This window comes from Sylvia atricapilla, chromosome 3, assembly GCF_009819655.1.
Source record: "Sylvia atricapilla isolate bSylAtr1 chromosome 3, bSylAtr1.pri, whole genome shotgun sequence".
NCBI lineage: Eukaryota > Metazoa > Chordata > Aves > Passeriformes > Sylviidae > Sylvia > Sylvia atricapilla.
In genome coordinates this window covers 91,991,327-92,012,758 of record NC_089142.1, presented here as the reverse complement: position 1 = coordinate 92,012,758, position 21,432 = coordinate 91,991,327, and the positions used below count along the sequence as shown (strand labels likewise).

Here is a 21,432-nt window from a genome sequence, read left to right as displayed (position 1 = left end):
ACTTTCCTGTAATTATTTTGTAAACTGTTCACACAACAATATATAAAAACATCTGCAAAAACAGGTAATTAATGTGTCAAGCCAAACTAATGCATTTTTTATGGTGTCCATGCTTCGTCAACTGTAATTATAACTCTTTTTAAGCAAATGATGATGTGTTTGTTGCAATGTGCAAGTGGTTATTTTAGATGCTCTGTTTACTATTACTGCAAACAGAATATAAAAACTCTAGAGCTACTTTGTCGCACATATAAGCCTTGATCCACACACACAAACATAAGCAGGCTGCTCCCTCATTTTCCAAAGGCTTTGCCTATTTCAAAAGAAATAAAAAATATCTCAAAAAATTAAAATTGGCTTTGGAAAGGCTGACCAGGCCACCCGCTGACCAAAGTAACAGTAAGCCAGGACATTAGGACAGCAGCCAATGATTTAGAATTTGTTCTTTAATTTATTTTTCTAAAGACAGCTCAGCTACAATATATTTACAAAGATGGATATTCCTAACAACATTAAAATGATTTTGAGGAGTTGATAAAGGAAAACTACAAATATCAGAGTAATTGTGCCATTGAATTCTGTCACTTGTCTGATTGTCTGCCCACAGTGCACTGATTTGCATGAAAAACACAAAGAAGGAGCACTTCCACAACACAGCAGTGGCATCTGGAAGACTAGCAATATTTTTGTTTGTCTTCTACTCAGAGTCTTCACTCACACTTCACAGTACCTCAGAAGAGGACACACCGTTGAGAGATCAGCTAACTCAATGCTGAAGTTCAGCTCAGTTAACTGCTTATTCACACATCAAGTCTTCTCCAATTCTATCACATAGGAAAATTACTTATGCTTAGGTAGTAACAACAAAAAACTATTGAAAGGGGGTCATATTCAACAAACCTAGACAAATAAAATAAATTTGGTCAGTACAGACCATGGACAGAAATCCATCCTTTTTCCTCAAATAATCTGGGATACTACAAAGAGAACGCATCTCAGATGCATAGAAGTGCTGTCAAACTGGTTCTGGCGTGTAACCACTGTCCTCCAAGAATCCAGGATGAAGTTATGGTGAAGCTCTGTTTCTGTCTGGATGATAAAGATAGCTCTAGTTGCCACTTGCTACTAAAATATTAAAAAAATCCCAAACCAACAACCACCACAAGACCAAAACCACACCAAAATAATCAGTAAATCATGACATGTAGCACCTACCCAGAAATTCTTGATATTCCTTCCTTTGTTTGTGCCTGACCAGCTCCAAACCATCACCCTTAAGGTGTAAGAGGTTTTTGTCAGCAAGTGTTAATCTGTCAGGGCAACAGAGGTGCACTCCCTACCTGAGTAGGTGCTGGGCCAGGACAGGGATATTTTCACAGAAAAAGTAAGGCCATAAACTTAGTATTACTTGTCCCAATCCTTTGTGACCTCCTCTTCCTGCTTTTCTCTCAGACTTACTAAAAATATATGTGGGCTGCCTTCCTTTAAAGAAGATATCAGAAGAGATTTGTTCCAGGAAGGAATATCCTCTTGCAGAACAAGCTATAAGGAACTTGTGCGAGACTGCCTGTTGTGCCAGCCCCAAACTCCACGTTCTTAACAATTTAAACAGTAAAACTTTCTCTAAATACTGAAATCTTCAATGAAACATTTATAATTGCCAAATCTAACAGCTATAATACCATTTTTTATTTTTAAAAGTTTCTTTATCTTCTTCACAGTCTTCCTGCACATATCACCCAGCTGGATTGCTGAATTTTTCAAAGAATTGCTCTCTATAAAAATGCAAGGGAGTAAGCCTTAAAAGATTTATTTCTTCTCACAATGAAAAGAGGTTTAGCAGCACCTTCCTTATTAGTGGGTAGCCCAGCTGTTATTTTTGCCTAATTGGTTCAAGAGGACCTCTGTTCTTCTTAGGGCAAACACTTCTTACATCATGTGAAGCAGACTCCTTTGTCCATATTAGCCAAACAAAAGCTCAGGCACACCGTAAGTGACAATGCACTCATAATCCAGCACAGGTTTGTGATGACTTTGGAGACTGTTTTATAACCCCAAAATTTATTTCAGGAAGGGGAAAAGCTGCTGATTTTGGAACGAGTCTCCACCAACTTTCACAGGAGGGTGGGTAACCTTTAATTTTCAAACAATTACTTAAGTGAAATGTGGCAGGTGCTGGGGTAGACAGATCCTGCAGCATTAAGGAAAGAGCTATAGATTTTAGCAGCAGGTGGGGGTTTGGAATTGTGAAATAAGACCACCGCCTCATCAGCTCTAGTATGCTTTACATTATATTAACAGCGAGTTACTTTGAGGTGCTGATCAAACTCTGCAGCTGAAAAAAACCTGTAAATATTAAAAAAATAAGACAAAGGTTAAGCCCGTTATGACAAGATAGCCTGAAGTGATCTTTTTCCCTCTTTTTTTTTTTTCTTAACATTCTGAGAGAGCTGAAATTTATTAAGATGCAACACATGTGTCAGAACCATTCTTTCTTGCTTTTCTGAAGATTCAGGACAGTACTGCACTCTATCAACCAAGAAGAAACGCCACTTAGAAGTTAAGCCTACAAATTCTTCTTCCAACTTTCCAGCATGCTGGTAACTATTATGTCCACATGTTACATACATCATCTTCACTGCAGGCTGCCTGAGACCCTTAGAAATCTACATTTCCTATGAAGTTGCCAGTTCTGCATCCTGTAGAAAACCTATGGCTACACACCTGTCATGCAAATGTCTAGGTAAACATCTCTCTAGGGAAAATACCAAAATGTTGGCATATTTGCCAAAGTTAAGATTACACTGAAGAATGGTGTGGGTGAAATGTGCTTGAGTGACCAGTAAAACAGGAGTCAATAACTGAAGGTAAGAAAAGTAACTTGCCAGAAATGCTAACCAACAAACATCTGCTTCTAGAGAAACTCTCACGTTAAATACACAAGGTGGTGGTAGCTTTTCATGTGCACGTGCAACTACCTGGAAAAAAAAGGAAATGAATGGTCACAGCCCCCAGCATTTCAGGGAGGAAAGTCTTAACTTCCCATCTATCTGCCAATACTTGTAAGTCTTAACTGTAAGGTATTTCACCAAAGTAAGACTTAATATCACAAATATTCTTGAACATCCTTCTGTTGAACTACTTCAGAAGGCAGTAAACCCTACAAGTGCTTCAAGATAGAAGGACAAGCAGTGACATTCCAGCACAGAGGAGGGAACAAAATGGTGACAGCAGCAGCAAGTCCTCAAACACAAGCACCATGGGAACAGGGGAAGAGCACGGAGAGTCAGAGGAAGGAAAGAAGTTATACAGACCACCAGCACAGGAGCGAGGAAACTTCCAAGCTCTCTGCACTCTTGACTAACTCTCTTCACTTCTTGACTAAAATGACAAGTTTAAACTAGAATTAGCATCCACAAACATCCCTTGCTTCAGAGCAGAGGGAACCCAGGCACACAGACCCCTACCCCTTTCAAATAAGAACAGTTTGAAGTGAAGTACTGCAGGAGAAAAAAAAGAAAAAGGCAGATTTAAAAAACCCAATTATGAGATTCATAAATTCTGACAGTCTAATACTACTCATATTTATGTATTAAATGCAATTTATATGTACTTTTATACACTACTATGGGAAATGGTATTTTTCCCTAAGCAATCACAAAAATCTCTAAAACAGAAGAGCCAGCAGCAGGCCTTGTAGCGATCAAACCTACACTATTCCTTCTACAGAGCTCTGAAGCTAAAAAGGCTATTTTAAGATACTGGAAGAGTTAGGAGGGAAAAGAGGACAGGAAAAGAGAAAAGGAGGATGTGAAAAGAGAGAAGCTGTACATGCAGGAACTGTTTGGGAGAGAATGAGAGCACTGATTATCATGCAGCTTCATGCCCTTAAACCTATCTGTGCAGTTTTTCTATCCCAGCTACTAATTTGCCTCAATTCACCTACAGTGCCTAAGGCATTGAATTCTGCAGCCAGGGACTTCAAATTTCTCACCTGCGGACAGCAGCAGCACTGTAACCTAGATCAGTCTGCCCCGTCTACCCTGCATGCTGCCAGAAGTGTGGCAGCCCTACTGGGTCTTCTGATGGGAGGCAGAAACCCCACACAGCTACAGTCAAAAGAAGATTCCTGCACTTTGCAGCTGAGTGTTGTGGCTAACAACAGCTGAGATAAAAGGCAGTGCAGGCTGGAAAGAGGTGTCTGTCAAAGAGGCCAGGCGCAGGCAGCAACCTGGCAAGGAACTGCTATGAGGAAAGACTCAAATCTTGGAAAGGTCAGAACACCACCAAGTCAATGGAGCTAGCTGTGTCCCAAGAGGGAAAAAAAAAGAGATTTCTAAGGCTGACCTGGTCACATATTTATTAATTATTTAACAGCCACATGCTAAGTAACCACATTCAGAGTCAACTCTGCATCCCACCCTACACACTGGCTTGCGGGTATTGCTACAATTCACTTCCACATGTATTACGAGGCTCTAAGCGCTGCAGCATGTACTAAACCTCAGACCTTTATCAGCCTCCTGGTGCAGAGAAATCTTACAGTTTGAATGGAACTTTGCCTTGAGTGCTTCTTTACATAGCTGAATCTGGCTCTATTTATACAGTAACCAGCTTCTGGCAGTAACTCTATACATTAACCACACTTTACTGGCACACGCGGTATTTTACTGCTTTACCACAATGAGGTGTCTAAACCCAGCACTTTCACATAGGGAATGGCATCACTCAGGGCAGTCCATCCAGCATCTACCACACAGTGAAGGATCCTTTAGCACCAATCTGCTCTGAAGCTCCATATGGTCTGCAATGGGCTTGGAAGACAACACATTCAAATTATGAACAGTTCATAGTCTATACTAGCATGTGTTTCAGCATCACTGGCAACATGGTGAGATATGATCTTTTTTTCCTAACCAACCACAGTATTGCCAACATCCATTCTTAATCCAGCTGCTGATCAACAGACAAGTCCTGTTACACACTTTTCTTCTGAAGCAGCAGCTGATTTCAAGGTTGTATGAAACACTAGGAGAGAGGGAATACTTTGTATCATTGTTCAGAAAGCTCAGTCCAAACAGTTCTACACCATCTTCACAGTCCAAGAGCAGGAAATAGAAATGTTTTTAGGCTCCTTTGGTAGGAACCAGGCCAGGAAGTTTTTGCCTTGACTGGTTCCAGTCTTAGTTGAAGTATAACACTACAACAGCAAATGGGCTGAGTGATAATACACCACAGGAAGACAGAAGCCTAAGATCAGAATTACAGTTCCATCAGTCATCCCATCACCAACTCTGTGGAGTCCAGCAAAACTCTGAGGGTTTCCCTACAGACATCAGCTCATACCCCGATCAGCTTCTCAGAAAACAGGTGTGTTGTTTCCTTAAAGACATTGCCACAACCAGACACATCTGCTAGATAGCTCAGAAACTGTTAACATCAATGAGGAACATTACTCAGAGACCTTCATGGGTGAAAGGAATTTAAAATAGCTACTGTGTGGTAACAGAAGTTGTCTTCATAAGTGCCATTCAACAAACAAGCAAAGGAAGCCAGAAATACGCTGGTGGAACGCCATGGCTGTTTCCCTTTTCATAAAGTACTGTCTTCTTGGCATTCTGTCAAGCATGCTCCTGTTTGCATCCCTGGCTCCATCACAAGTTCAAATCATAGCCCATCATAATCCCAGTAATTAGACACAAGTTGGTTTGTTTTCAGTATATCCAAAAATATCATCTAGTTGTCCAAAGTATTCCCAGCATTTCATTGTATGTGCATTTCTGGGTTAAAAGCCAAAGTCATTTTAGCAAGGTTCCAGTAATTTGTGTAATTTTTGTTCTAGCTCTGTTTACTGGATAAACATTAGTAGAGCACGGAGCAGTGCAAAACTGACATTCGCAGCCTGCTTTCAAAGACACCAGCAGCTTATTCAGAACTTGTAGACCCCTAAAACAAAACAGAGATACCTGGAAAACAGTTTGTGGCTGCTGACACCCCAGAGGCATCACATACTTCATGAAACAAGGTTCATGCTGGCTAAACTAAATCAATATTCACTCTGTCCAGCCACAGCTCTTACATGTGTGAAAATAAACATCCCAAAACTCCAACAAAGTAAATGGATCATCTCCCTTCAGATGTTAACATGCAACATGGACAGACAAGCAATGAACATATTTGGTTCCTAAAACACATGGAAGAGATCCTGTACTTTTCCACATGAATTAGGCTGGCCATGTTGTGCAGCATTCTTGCTTCTTCACATGTCTAAAGTTATTGAAACACAGAAATAAGCAGCAGCATTAACTCTGTTTATCACACACCTCAGACCGCCCAGATCCATAATGGATGTAACTAAAGAATGGCTGCAGTTGTAAAAAGAGAAGCAGTTTATACAAACAGGACTCCCTTCTTTATCACAAAAAACCTCTCCATAATTTCAACCTCATGATCTGCTTGTTCCTAACATAAATGATGCCCTGTACCAAAGTCAGGGAATGCACTACTTTGCATAAAACAGAGTTAACTTCCAGCTAGAAGTTGCTGGCTTGCTATTGATTAGTGCATTTTTTTCCATCACTAGGCCTGAAGCAATGCACTGACCTCAAAGTGCTCTGACATGCTAACAAAACAAAGGAACAGCTATAATTGTGAGCCAAACTTTCTCTTAGTTAGCATACTGAGTATGCTTAAAAAGGCAGAAAACCTTGAATTCTAGGTTTCAGCTCCTAGAGAATCATAAAAGCATCCTGCACAACCATTATAGACCTGTCTTCCAAAAGTTTCTAAACCCACCATGCAGCAATGCCCAGAAAAGACAAGAGAAGCAGCAGAATTGGTACATATTCAGAAGAAAAATGAAATTATGGCAGCTACTCCCTGTCATTGCAAGCAAGGCAGCTCTGGTATAAATGAAACAGGAAGACACAAAAGGTGCAGTCCAAGGGCTACACTGCAAGTCCAATATTTCATTCTTCTTCCCACTGACAATTGGTTAATATTAATTATGTGTATGGAGCAGGAGAAGCCAAAACATGTAAAAGGAGCAGATGCCCAGAGTCCAAGGTATGCACCAGTCTCTGAGCACACAGGCAGCAGTCATTCCCCAAAGGACACAAATTGGTAGTCTCTTGGACTACCAATAGGACATGAAAGGACTTAGCAGTAAACTCTGCAAGAGACTAGCAAAGAAAATACATATGCACCTTGCCTGGATAATTATCACCACTGTACATCTGAGAGCATGTGCACACAGCTGAAAACAAAGTCAAAATAGCATTTCTCAAACATACAACACCCAGCCTCGCCTAACACTAGTGCCAGCAGCTCAGAGAGCTGATCAGGAATATAACAGGCTCAAGTGTGCTCGACGGCCTTTAGGGAAGCCACCTACTTCAAACCCACCAGCACGGGTCTATAAAAACCTGCAGCACTGAACTTTCTTGGCCATGGTTTTGATGAGCCTTGAGCAGCAGATCTAGTGCTGAGCCCAGAGGAGCGACTAGTACCAGACCCACCCAAGCAGCTCACAGAGGCGCTGCAGCCGAGGAAGTGCAGCGTCTCAAATGCCAGGCTGGAAGCACAGAGGATGGGTGGCATTCCTTCCCCCATCTCCGTGCGCTGCTGCTACAACCGCCCGATTCCAAGTCTCGGGTGGCAATTCCTATTTCCTTGCCGCCACCTCGTGGCCAAAGCCTGCATTCCCGTATTCACGGTATTTTCCCGGGATAAAGCCACCTGCGGCCCGTTCCGGAGGCCACGCGTTCTGCAGGGGCTGTGCACAGAGACAGGGGCACTGCACAGGCGTGTATGGATCGATGAACACTGTTTCACTCTCAGCTGTTACCGAGTCTTATTTACACTGAATAGGTGCAAAAGAATCAGTGGCAGAAGACCAGAAGCGTTTTGTAATAATTGCACCACCCTTATCTTTGAAAGGAGTATGTTATTATCCATGTGAAATACATAACTAGAGGTGTTTAAATAACTGAAGTGATTATGGAGAAGATTTGTGGGTTTTTACTGCAATGAACATTAAATGTTCACATATTAACACTAAACACACTACCTCCATAAAGCAGCCACATTAAAATTTTTTGTTTGGGTGTGGGGGTTTTTTGTTTGTTGTTGTTTTGTTTGAATGTTTGGTTGTTTTGTGTTTTGGGGGGGTTGTGGGGGTGGGTTTTTTTGTTGTTTTTTTCTTTTTTTACTGTCCCCATAGATCATGAGATGTCACATTTTTAGGAAGACATTTGGACCAGCCCTGTCATCATGAAGAGGGCAACAGTGTCTCTTTGCCAGCTTTCAGAAGCTTCAAGGACAATCAGACACAAAATGAGCTGGATCTACCCAAATCTAGGGTGAAAGCCCAGAAGAGAATGAATATTCCTTCACAACCAAGCAGAGTAACAGAAAGAAATGAAAAAAGAGCTGACTGCTAGGAACCACCCTGTGTACAATTATCCCAAGGGATAAGATGCCACCCGAAATGCAGCTCATCCCATTACTCCCTCTTGTGTGCTATATAGCTGCAATGTCAGGGACTGCAAAGAAAAAGGTGCCAGTGCTGGTCACCTGTTTCTTTGTCCACCAGGAACGTTGACACACACCACACAAGTACCATCACTAAAAATTTATTACTAGTTCCCACTGCACTGAGTGGCATCAAGAAAACCAGGCAGAATATCACAATTTTCTAAGAAATTCCTTTAATTTCTTCCTAGCCTGAAAAGCAGGGATAAGTGGGTGAGAGAAAAGGATTAACAGCTATCTCAGGCAGCTGGAAGAGTGGCTAGTCAACAGCAAAAAAGAAAAAAATCCTTGGAGGAAATTCTGGCAAATATAAGAAGTTGAACCCACTCTGGTTTAACAAGCTCATATGCATGAATTGAGCAAGTCATCTACATGCAATAAAAGTCTTTCGCAACTTTAAAGCAAATGTATTACCCTAAGGATTACCATGAATTCAAAGCCAACATGTTTAACCACTGCCATAACTCAAGTATACACAATCATTACTACAGCAAAACTGATGTGCAATAGACTGACTTGTTTTCATGCCTTAACAGTTTGAAACTATTTAATAAAGAAAGCTTTTGAAGTTTAAGTTTGAACTGTCAGCTCAAAACAGCATCATGGCAGCCTTGCATCATGGCTGGCAGACCGAAGTATTTATGACAAAATAGGATATCCTTCAGAAGATCACAACTAAATGGCCCACAGGCCTATGAAAAAGTGTGCTTGCAAAGAAAGAATAGCTGAGCTCTCCAACAGAAAACTGCCAGTATATTCAACACTAGGAATGAAAAACATTTTGACAACACAGGCAAGGAAAGGTAGGATGCTATTGAAAAGCCGCAACAAGCAGCAAAGCAGCAACCCTACTGACATCACTGAGACTTGAAAAGAGGTGGATTTACTTTTGCCAAAAGGTGTAAGACGTTTTAAGCAAAGGCTACACACATATCTTGGCTCACACCTCCAGTTCTCATCAGTAACCTACCCATTATTTTTTGCCAGGTCCCATTAAATCAGCTCAGCAGATAACTTCCATTGCTAGAGCTGTTCAGAAGCGCTGGACCCCTGCTGTGCATCCCACTGGGATTCAGCAAAGGCTTCTTGCTTGTGTGTGTTTGGTACATTCATGTCCAAGTCCAGATCTGGAGCAGCAGAATGCACCTGTGCTGTACACTGTCAAACAAAGGCACAATTCTAATCTCACTCATTTCATCTGTGTGGGACAGAAGCACAATACACAGATCCTGAATTCACTCCGGGGAAGAACAAATCTTCCCCTGTACTTCATAGTTTTAAGCCACTGATGGATAAAATGCAAATTATATGAGGTAGGAAAGGGAATGAGCTAGAGAAGGGAAGAAATTTTCTCCCTTACTGACAAGGTGCAAGGAGGCAGAAATTCACATGTAGTCGCACCCAGTCTATTAACAACAGCTTTTGCAGATATTAATTGACAGACCAAAGTCTTTTGAAAAGGAAAAAAATACCTGTTCTTCTCTAGCAATGCAAGCATGTAAGTTTCTATGCATCCTTTAGCTAGAAAAGGAGAATAGTTTAGTGGAAGAAGCCAGAGGCTGTGAGACAAGAGCAGTTCTAATCCTGTTGTGATTAGGAAGTCAACCTGAGTCTGCCTCTCCCCATGCGTAAAATGGGGATAATTAATCCTCACTTAACCATGTAAATTAAATAATGTTTCAACAGTGCTGCAAGTGCCACATATTAATTAATGGCTAGGCAATAAAAAGGAAAGAGGCAAAAGTGGAGCACTTTGCTACTTACCTGCAAGTTGAAGGTTGTGCTGCAATTTTAACAGAGGAGATATTGGGCACTTGGAAGACAAGACCCTAAATTATCATTCAGTGTTAGAGAGAAAGGCTTTGCTCTTTCACATGCACACAGCTATTAAGTACATGAAAGCCAAGCACGTGTAATTCTGCATTTCAGATAACTTCTTTGCACTGCAGTAAGCTGATACTAACCATGGAAATGCTATAAACAAACACACATCACCAAGGAGAAAACAAACATCATGGGAAGATCCATACCTTGAACACCCTCCAGAAGCAGATCAACCCCCTTTCTATAAAAGCTTAAGGCAGTTTCATAATCTTCCTCCTCCTCCTTCTTCAAGGCTAGTTTTATTAACTCGCCTGCTTTCTCCAAGTAATCTTGTTTGCCTGGCTTGGATTTAAAGCTTTCAGTAAAGCCATGGCTTTCCTTTTCTCCTTCGGGTTTGCTCCACTCCTGCTCAGATGCCAGCGTGCTTCGGACTGGAGGTTCAGAAGTAGCACAAAGGCCAGCAGCTCTACTGGGAGAACTTTGGTTGGATGCCATTCCATCATCTACCTCGGCAAGAGAATCTACATCAACTGTCAGAGAGATCAGGTCACTGTCACTGGAGAAGCCTGGAAGTCAGAAAGACATCCATTACTCTAGACTGCTCATTTACCTTAGGAGCCTTCAAAATTCCTCATCCCATTCAAAGATTTAGCTCTTTTCACTTACGCAGTTTCCTCAATGCCCACAGAAACTCCCTGATTGCAATCTCCCTCTAAAAATTTTAGTACCTATATAAACATACTTTTTAAAATTAACTACAAACTCTGCAGAACAAACTGGTCTTCATTTCAGTACTGGGAATGAAGAGACCAACACCTAACATCCAACTTAAAACTTCCAAAGCAGCTCACCATTGGGCTCCAGGAAATTACAAAACTAAACCTGTGTGAGTGCTATAAGAAAATTCAACCAGTAGGAGCCAAATTCCTGTTGCAAGAAAACCCAACATACTGTTCAAAATCAAAACAGTAAATCAGGAGTTTGAATTAACACAGAGTTACTGTCATCTTATGCATCATGCAGCACTCAGCTCACATGTAACACATATAATCTTCCTTCATTGCTAACACGTGGTAAAATAAATTACTTAACACCTCTTGCATCATTCAAATCTGACCTAACACATTTTATTTTACATTTGCCATAAGCCACTATACCCTTACTGCAAGCTGCCTTCGGTAACTAAACCACAGGAACTTTACATGGTTATTTGGGAATAAAATGGCAACAAAGGTATTTTAAATATATATACTATTTCATTCCATGACAATTATCATCCACAAAAGGCTTTCACTCAGTTATGATTTTCTAATGATTCAATTTCTGCAAATGTAATGGAAACAACTTCTAGATCTCACCTCCACATTCTGACTGGCTCGTAAGTGTCACATCATCAAGCCCACTTAAATCCCTTCGAACTGAAAAGGAGAAGAAGGACAAAAATGTTTCTGACATCTATGTGTACAACAAATTACAAGTTCCCTTGCCATCAGAATGAAAGAACATGACCCTCCTACAGGTAAAAGTATATAATATGAAACTGCTCTTTGACTGGCTATCAGATATGTCCATTTGTTACTACTGCATTCAACTTGGGACAGTGGAATTAGGTTTGCCATTTCTCAATGCTTCTAAGATTTAAAAACAAATTATCACACTCCAATCCACCTAATCTCAACAGCAGCAAGACTACAGAGATAGTCTCTATCTCTCTCTGCTCTGATGATTTCTGGCTAGGGAGACTTAAAACAGGAAAGTTTTCAAAGCTGGGATCTACACACCAAGGGAAAAAAACAAAGCCAGCTTCCAGTCTCAAAAACGTCATTCCAGAATAGCACCCTGCACGAGACATATGGAGCAAGCCACAAATTTGGCAGTGCCACCTGGATATCAAGTAGCAGTTTGTTTTATCACCTTGGCACATGTACTCACTGAGGTAATAAAACAGGCAGTAAGGTCAAGACATTTAGCTGTTTGCATACACAGAGAAAGTAAATTCTGAGCTAAAACCTGGTATCTGCCTTCTCCTATACAATTGTCAGAGAGAAGAGTTTAACCACATTTCCAGGTAACATGTTCTGACTCATTCTCAAAAAGTATGTGGTAGCAGCAAGAAGCTGAAACAAAGGCAACTAGCTCAAACTTTCTTTTACATTTTGCAGCTGTAGAGTTATAGGAGTTTACAATTTATGGAAGAGGAGTAAGAAGGCACTGTAGAAACAGTGCTCTTGTAAAAGCCAGCAGTGAGAGGAAAAAGACATGAAGGAGAGCAAATTACTAGCCAGCCTTTGTCTGAAAAGCAAGAGACAGTGATACTTATGACCTAGACTACTTGAGAAGAAGGGACAGGGTGCACAGAAGACAATGCTCCTGATCTTCTCATGGAAGAGACATAAAGTGAAGTGTTCATGCAAAGAAGAAAACTGCCTGTATCCCCCAATCCTGAAAGAAAGAAGGAAAACTCACAACAGAAAAGCTGGAGGAAGACAGAGGATTCATTAACTAGCATAATAATAACAGGCCATTCCGCTGCTCAATTTAGAGGCAGCTATATCAAATTTGGGAATGGAGAACTGAGCATTTATTAAATACCATTTAGAGGTATCAGGTGGTGGAAGCGGACCTGATAGAAGGACAAAAGGTGCAGAAAGAAAGCATGAATGGAAAGCTGGGGGTTTTGGAAGAGTGTTCTGGTCACCCAGATGAGATGAATCAGAGCCCATCCACACAGCAGACTTCACACAGATTCAAGTTCCCCTCCCTACAGGCCAAACAAAACCAGGTTTGCTCTTGTCTTGTAGCCAACTGGACCAAAAGCTGTATGAACACAGCTAGCATGGCACAGAGCCTGAGCTAATAAACTTTTCTTTAGGTTAGGTTTAGAGCCCAGAGCTGGCACCACACAACAACAGTCATGGGGTTTCCAGTCAGCTTATAGGGTAGGAAGTGCATCTCAAGTGCACAAGGCTTATTTCTGGGAAGATAATGTGTACATGGAAAAACAGAAAGAGAGACGAAAAAAAGAGAATGAAAAAAAAATTACTTCCTGATGAAGTTCTCTAAAGAATCAGGTAAGGTAATCGATATAGAAACACTTATGAAGAGAAAGCTGGACATCTGAACATCATCCCATGTACTCAGAAAAGACAACAAAGTGACTGTCAGGAATACAAGATGAGAATAATGATGCTGAAATTGAACAGAAATCTCTGTACTTGTCTCTGCCTTGTGCAATTTCACCAGGTATCTAAACACAGTTTCCAAAAATTGGTGGAAAGCCTGGGTAACCTGGCCTCCTGAAAAGCAGATTCCTATGAAAGCATGAACTGTCAAACTCCTTTTACAAGCAAGATATTTGTTGCTTATTTTGGTACAAAAACATTTCTACTACTGTCAGTTTGCATCTTCCACCATTAATGTGCACAACCTTCTGCAAAATGAACTTTGTCTGGAAAGAAAAGATGAAAGTGAGAAAACACAACCCACCCTCAAAAGCAAACAACAGCACCTGCTGAGGGATGGATTTGCTACTTCTCAGAACAACAGTCTGAAGGAGCAGTGCCCAGGTGGAGGCCCTTGGATGCCCACAGAAAGAAACACAGTGAACCAGCCACAGTTAACTGCCATAATCAGACTGGGAAAAATCAGATGCAGGCAGGAGGATGTGAGGAGAGCCAGGGAGAGTATTGCCACTGCCATCTAGAGGTTTTAAAGACAGATGTTTCCTTCTGTCCATAGCCTCCCCCCCACCAAAATCTGATTTCAAACATAAGAAGATATGAGCTAGAAGACACATAGGATTTTAGAAAATATAACTCCATAAAATTCACATTCAGCATCTCCAAATCCTATGCTCACAGGTTCCAAGTATCTGGTAAAAGCCCTCCAGCCGATTCAGAAGGCTATCAAAGAATTTTTCTACTTTACAGCGTTTTTTCTTTTCAGTATTTTATCTGACATAAAGGAAGTGGTTTTCTTCTGCTAAAAATGAGGCCCTTGTGAATAATGAATAGAAACGTTCACATTAAGCACTTTTAGAAGCACTCTTTATTTTATAGGGCACAGTGTAAAGTGACTGCATTGTCAGAATCTGAAATGTTAAATTTCACAGAAATCATTAAAACCTTTTAAAACTAGTTAGTGCTATTTATCGTAACTGTCCTCTTCAACCAAAAAACTACATATAAACATATATGTTATATATATATAAAAACAACTTGTGTACCTTTCCCTTCACAGAACAAAATACTGTGGGGACATTAATTCATTAACATCATAGAAGGTCCTACAAAATAAAACTTAAAGCTCCCTTCCTATTTAGAATATATTGTACAACTAAACACGAAGTTGTTGACATAGAGAGATGCCAGTGACAAGTCATACAACCTCAAGAAAAAACAATTAACCTGTTAGAAGAGAAAACCCATTTTTTGTTATGCAAGGATTGTTTTATCAAAGCAAATTCTATGCCAGAAAGATCAGATCCCTTCCTAAATCTGAGAATTCCTAAATAAGCTTAATAAGTGTTTGTATAATAATGTGGATTTATACATGAGTGGCAAGCAATTCTAAAGGAAAACTTAAAAAGTTGGAAAAGAATTTCCTAGAAATCACAAGGACCAAGCATAACTCAGAAATACATAAATATCTAGAAGATTGCACGGTTCACAGAAATGCTTAAGCTGATTCAGCCTAGAGGCAGGCAAGAAGCTCTACTACAGTATTTATTTGGGTTGGCTGACCTTCCTTAGAGCTATACTATTATTTAGTGCAAGTGGAATGCCACTAAAAGTGCCACTAAAATTACACTACATGTGGTATCCAGGCCAACACGTATACCTTTAGAAGAAAACTTCCAGAAGTGCAGACAGCTCTGCTGAGCCAAATTTCTCTCTTGCCAAATCTCAGCTCAGCATTTTTGCCACAACAAGCAAACAGAAACTGGAGGGCAATGCTCCATGAAGAAATCTGTCACTTTTCATTTACTAGCTGCTTAAGAACAGATCATGCTATGAGGTGGGAAGAGAAAGCAAACCTTCAGAGCTGCAGTCAGACAGATTATCAGTCAGAGAGTCAGACAGAGGCTCAACAGGACCAATCAATTCAGAGCCATCATGCACCTCTGCACCCTGAAAAAAAAAGAAGGAAAGGAATTACTCAGCTGCTGTGCTCTATGGAAATTCTCATTGTACAGAAGTGATACCCAAAATGATATTTCCTAATTGGTGAGTGCTCTATTACCTTAATGAATTGAATAAAACCATATAAGCCTGCAAAATTAAACAAGGACTTTTGGTTAAGCCATGTTTGGCTGCCACAGACTGACTAGATATCTAAATATTTAGCCTACTGCAGCTTCAGAATTTTGAACCACACAGACCTGCACACCCAAGCCTAACAGGGAGAGAACAATAATGCTCCTGATCTCTTGTGTCACATACAGTCTGTGCCCTTTAGTGGTGCTCCCAAGCACAGGACTGTTTGTCCATCAGACTCATGTAATGACCCACAATCTTGAGTTCAGTCATAGCTGAGACTTAAAGATACACTGAGGATATTCCTCCCCAGGCCTGAAAGGAATCAAAGCTAAGACAAGTAACAATAGCAGTGGAAACCACCCAAATATTTTTGGTGTTTTTTCCATTTCTGCTTCACAACTCAGGTGCACACTTTCCATGCCACTTTAACAGAAAGTGCACCTCTTTCAAGGCCGTGTTACAGCCATTCCTAATCTGTCTTGAACCAGCCCAGCACATTTTCACACAAGCCAGCTCATTCTTCTGGAGTTTATAACACAGATGCAGAGAATACTCCCTTCAGATGTTTCTAAGAATTCATTGTCCAAGTCTCTCTCTCCATGCCTATTTGCACAAAAATCTGAAAAGGAACAAAACCACTCATGGGCAGAGCTAAAAGAACACAGGCTGAGCTGGTGACAAAACAAACCTAAGGCTCTCTTACAGGAAAGCATGACACCACATCAGCTAACAAATGAGTCTAAATTATTGCATTTGCATAACCCCCCTTGAAGACATAATTTGTCCTAAAAAAAAAAAATCAGTTTTCTGGTTTTATTCATTTCCCTACAAAGCTAAAAAAGGTCCATTGGGAGACTAAAACTAATACTTTTATTAAGCAAAGGAGGGAAAGAGATGTCTGAAAAAGTACCCAAAATCACAGAAGTATTTCCAAAGAACTGAAAAAATGGAAATGTAAATAAACCAAAAAGTAGAGCAGTCCAACTCGGTCTTCCCACACATTTTTTGACACCAGAGCGTAAAGAAAATTATTTTCAGTATTTTAAAGAAGACTGCAGTAACTTTATCATGAAAACAAGTGAAGAATTTTAAGCTTTGATAAAATTTTGCTCTTGCATATATATGCACATATATCAGTAAAATATACTAAACACATTAATATGCTTAAGTCCCATCTCAGCCAGATGAACATTTCCTTAATTTCAGAGAGTTACTATCATGGGTACATGTAAATTTATGCTTATGAGTTTGCAGAACATTAGACTAACTACTGAAAATAAAGAGGTTTCAAGGAACTATTGAAAAGAAACTTCTTCAGCTATAATAAAGAAGTCCATATCAATGTACTGTCCTAAAATTTGTTATGGAGCCTGGTTCTTACAACACTGTACAAGCAGCACATTGGACTAGTTGAATGCCAAATTGGTTGCTGTGGACCTGAGTCCACAAAAGACCATATGAAAAGTGTAAACAGTCCTTGCTCCTTTGGTTTGAAACTATAAACACCTACTGAAAATACAGGAACAATGATAGTATTTTTATTACTTCCCACTGGAATTTATCATCACAAGTTTTGCTCATTACTCAATTAAAAAAAAAAATTCAAATCCCTTCACCTGAAGTTCCTGGAAAACTTTCTGCCTTGCAGAGGTGTGGCATGGGGTTCTTTTTAAAGCCACACTTATAGAGTGAGCGGAAAACTCCTATCCCTCCACAAAGCATGTCAGACCAGCTCACTGTCCTTCCGTGGTTTATAAAGTACAGCAGAATCAGCACTACACTTCAGTTGTGTCGGTAAGAAGCAAATAATTCTGCAAATACTAACCAACCTTAAAAAATTCTTCCAGCTGTTTGCTGTTATAGAGAGCAGGGATATTGGCAGAAAACTGCAAGAGATCTTCAGCACATTGCCTTCTTTCTTCAATCACAGTTTCATCAAATCGCCCTGGAACAGACACGTAGATTGACAGTTTTAGGAATAACTACACATTTATTTAGCAACAATAACTACAACGAAAGAAAACGAACGAGACAAAAGTAACCTTCTGGAGACAATGCCCTGAGTCTATGAAAGTCACTCCAACGCTTCAGGAGAACATAGCAAATCTTCAAACTTCCTATTCTCAATTCTCCCTAGAGTCCCGTCTTCTGCAATCCGCTCGGATGATGAAAGCTGGCAGCTACGACAAGAATCCTTCGCCCTCTCATCGTAAGAATATGTGAGGCAACACTCTTGATTAGCCAAGAGACGCTAACGGATGTCCAGTGTTATCTGACAATAAATGATACATGCACAATTTGACAATATGCCAGTCAGTGTCAGCCTTGATTATGGCCCAAATCCTGTAAGGAGCTGAGCAATCTTCACGTATTCTCAAGAACAATGCACAATATGAGCAGGTAGTAAACAAAGTATTGCTAAAAGCCCCCAAACAGATCTTCAATTCCAAGGTGCCATTTATGGAGGAGACAAAGTGTAGGGGAGATGGTGAAGCCCTGCTACCAGGCACTGAAGCTTTCCTCTGAAGTAGCTCCATGCAGACAGGGTCTCATCGCCTTCTGGATTCAAGAGGTAAACAGAGCTGGGAAGCAGCTCATTTACTAAAATGTATAAACCTTCCTTTTTCTCTACTCAGCACCCAAAACATTCCAATTAGAAAAAACATACTTAAAAAACAATCCCACAGTTCACCTGAAGAGATTTGCTTCTCAGGAGAAAACCCTTGGATTGCTACCTTAAATTCACATCCTTCACAATTGCACGCAACTTATTTTAGCTTTTTATATCAACATCACTTTGTTGTTGAAATAGTTACAAGTTTACAAAAGAAAAAGGGCAGAGGTTAACAGTAATAATTGGAGGAGAATGGAACAGATATTGCAACAGCTATACAGAGGGGAAAAAAGGACTGGGAAGACAAGTTCAAGAAACAGTACTGCTATAACAGCATGACCAGAAAAATAAGAACCACCTGTGACAGCTCTGTGGCATTACCCTTTGAAGAGGACAAAAGAAACATTGAATACAAAAGCAAAATTCATTTATACTTAGAGCAAGCAAAAAAATAATCCCAGAAGAAAGTATCAAAGCAGGATTCTTTCCAGAAATTCTTCAAGTAAATAGCTCCTGCCCATGCGGTATCAGAAAAAAGAAAATAAAACTAAAAAGACACACACATACTCATATGATCACAAACAAAGCTTTTGGGGCTTATTTTTCCCGTGAAAGAAAAGAAAAGACATCATTGGGCTAATTTTCAGCTGGACTGGTTCCGTGCCTTGCTCACCCTGCCGTTTCAGCTGTACAAACAGGAGCAGCTGTACAAAGGAGTGAGCAACAAGCAAGCAGAAAGAAGGCAAAAGCAATGCTGCCACGGCGAGTGGTCACATTGAAATCAGGCCCTATTAAACTGCTCACCAAACTTCCTAAGTCTTCAGAGCAACACTGGGGGTGCACTAGGGCTCCTGGTTCATTCCATGCAAAACTGGACATCATGGAAAGAAAACGACTTCCCTCAGCAAAGCACAGCAGCATGGGCCAGCTAAATGGATCTACACCAAGCACTGTTACAATGCAATAGAAAATCAATTGTGAAGAAGCAAACACCTAACAATACCAGAAACAGAAAAATTTTGCAAGAAAGAAATTCAGTAAGATTTTTTTTTCCTCCTCATTTCTCAAGAATCTCTCCCTGTTTCATTTCATCAAACTCAAAAAAAAACTTATTTTCCTTATCCACATCTTCTCAGTAACTCCATTGGGCACCAGATAGGACACATCAGGACCAGCCCTGCCAGGCTGACCAGTGTGCATTCACTGATTGCCAGGCAGCTGCAAACCTCACAGCTATGAGCAGAGCCCACCTGGCCCCCAGCAGCACCAAAACACCTGCTCTCTTCTTAGTCAGCTGCCATTTCACAGACTTTGCTAAAGTATAATTACATTTGTAACCACCTTCACTCTCAAATTTAGCTGGTATTAGACACCTCAGTAAGGGGTTCGACTTTCTAACGGCACAAGCCATAGTTTCTTAGGAAGCTGAGGTAAAAAAAAAAAAAAAAAAACATGTTTGAACAGAGCTGTTGAAACATTAGTCACTGTGGCATTTTCCAGCCCATTAGCATCATGATACACTATCAGGAAAACTGCTTCTAGAACTAGAGGGCTTTAGGGGAAGGAAGAACATTACTCAGTACTGGTTCAGTTCACAGACCTCCCGGCATCTTGCTGGCAGTTTAATTCCCAGGCAACCCTGACTAACTCCTTCCTCCTTTTCCCTTTTTCGTACTTTCAAGCAATGTTGTATTGCTCAACACTTTCCTTTATACTCTTCTCAAGGAAATGTTTAAAAGTGCTTACACAGCCTGCTGACTCTTCAAACATTTCTATCCAGGATGTCATTCTGCATCTAAATCAACATTATTTCTTTACAATTCTCAGATATATACAAACTTAATTATAGGGACCACGTCTTTCTGGTATTTTTAAGAAGTGTCAACTACAACTTCAGCATATAACAGAGTTGTTACTCCTCCAGAAATGATATATTCAAAATTTCCTATTAATATAAAAACCAAATATAAATTCCTGTAAAAAGAATCCACAATTAACTTTGTAGAGCAGACCTGAACAACTAAACACCCAACAAAATGCGTATTCATGTTTCAGTTAGTTTCTCACAAGACTTCCTACTGCACACGACACGAAATTCATAAATACATTACTTCATTCAGTGTCTTTAAATACAAAGAGCATCCTTATGTGAGCTTTATTATGTAAATCATCTTTCTGACTCACTGCTAGCAAGTTACCAGTATCCGGGCGGGGGGATTGTTTCTTTTTTGGTGGGTTGGAGGGGTGTAGTATTTTTTATACTAGAGTACATTTCTGCAGTTGCTAGATACAATAGATTTACCTATATTTTGGGTATTATGCAAATTTACCCCCATTTTGGTAAAATGCCATGGATGGTCAAGATACACAAATACTTACAAGTGTCCAACACAACAACAAAAAAGAAGTAGCTTGCAAGTACTGAAGAAAATTATGTTGATGCATACTAGGATAGCAGAGTAATCATATCCCAGATATAGGTATCATAACTATAGCAGCTGGATATGTTAGGGCATTTTAGATTTCCATGATCAAGGTCACTGAGGTTTTTCTTATAAAGCAAATAGAAAATGCCCAAGTGAAGTACAGAGAAAGTCAGATGATTTCTTTTTCCCATCCACAGCAAGTTTTCTGCTTTGATACAAGCAGCTGTACTGCAACAGCATAAAAATACACGCACTTTGTGACAAGTCTTAGTTGCATGAAAAGTGGAAGCATAGCACAACACGTTTGTTTTTAAATACATCTCATTTCTTCACACCATCTCCTGAAACTCTGAATGATGAACTGGAGATGCTCCTCAGGTTTAACACTTCTACTACAACTAAGTTCAATTGAACCACCAATGCTCATTTTGCAAACTGCACCCTCTGCAATAGGTACAGAGATTATTTAAAGCACAGGTATCCAAAAAAATTAAAATAAAATAAAAAACCCACCAGTTGCCAGCAATTCTACTCACAGTGTAATTAGAAACTAGTCGAAAAGCTCCAACAATTGTAACATCACCACAGGGAAGCAATGCTGCAGAAATGGTTCATCAAAGCAGCATGGAAACAAAAGATCTTGAGAGAGATGGACCTTGCAGGTCATCACTAACAGAATGAGACTGAAAATGAGTTTGTATCTTGTTATCTACTAAGACTGTATTTTTCCTCTAGTACAAAAAAATAGTATTTTTATTTTAAATTAAAATTAATTTTA

At 40.1% G+C, this 21,432-nt stretch overlaps 1 protein-coding gene across 2 annotated transcripts in view; it reads right to left on the bottom strand.

Moving 5' to 3' along the window:
* RPS6KC1 (ribosomal protein S6 kinase C1) overlaps positions 1-21,432 on the bottom strand; it is an 86,137-nt gene that overhangs the window by 51,772 nt on the left and 12,933 nt on the right. For both annotated transcript variants that reach the window (XM_066316176.1, XM_066316177.1), the window contains exons 4-7: positions 17,444-17,559; positions 15,392-15,485; positions 11,715-11,774; positions 10,563-10,922 (exon numbers count right to left, since the gene is read on the bottom strand). In XM_066316176.1, coding sequence (XP_066172273.1) covers positions 10,563-10,922; positions 11,715-11,774; positions 15,392-15,485; positions 17,444-17,559 — 630 coding nt within the window. The remainder of the gene's footprint in view (positions 1-10,562; positions 10,923-11,714; positions 11,775-15,391; positions 15,486-17,443; positions 17,560-21,432) is intronic.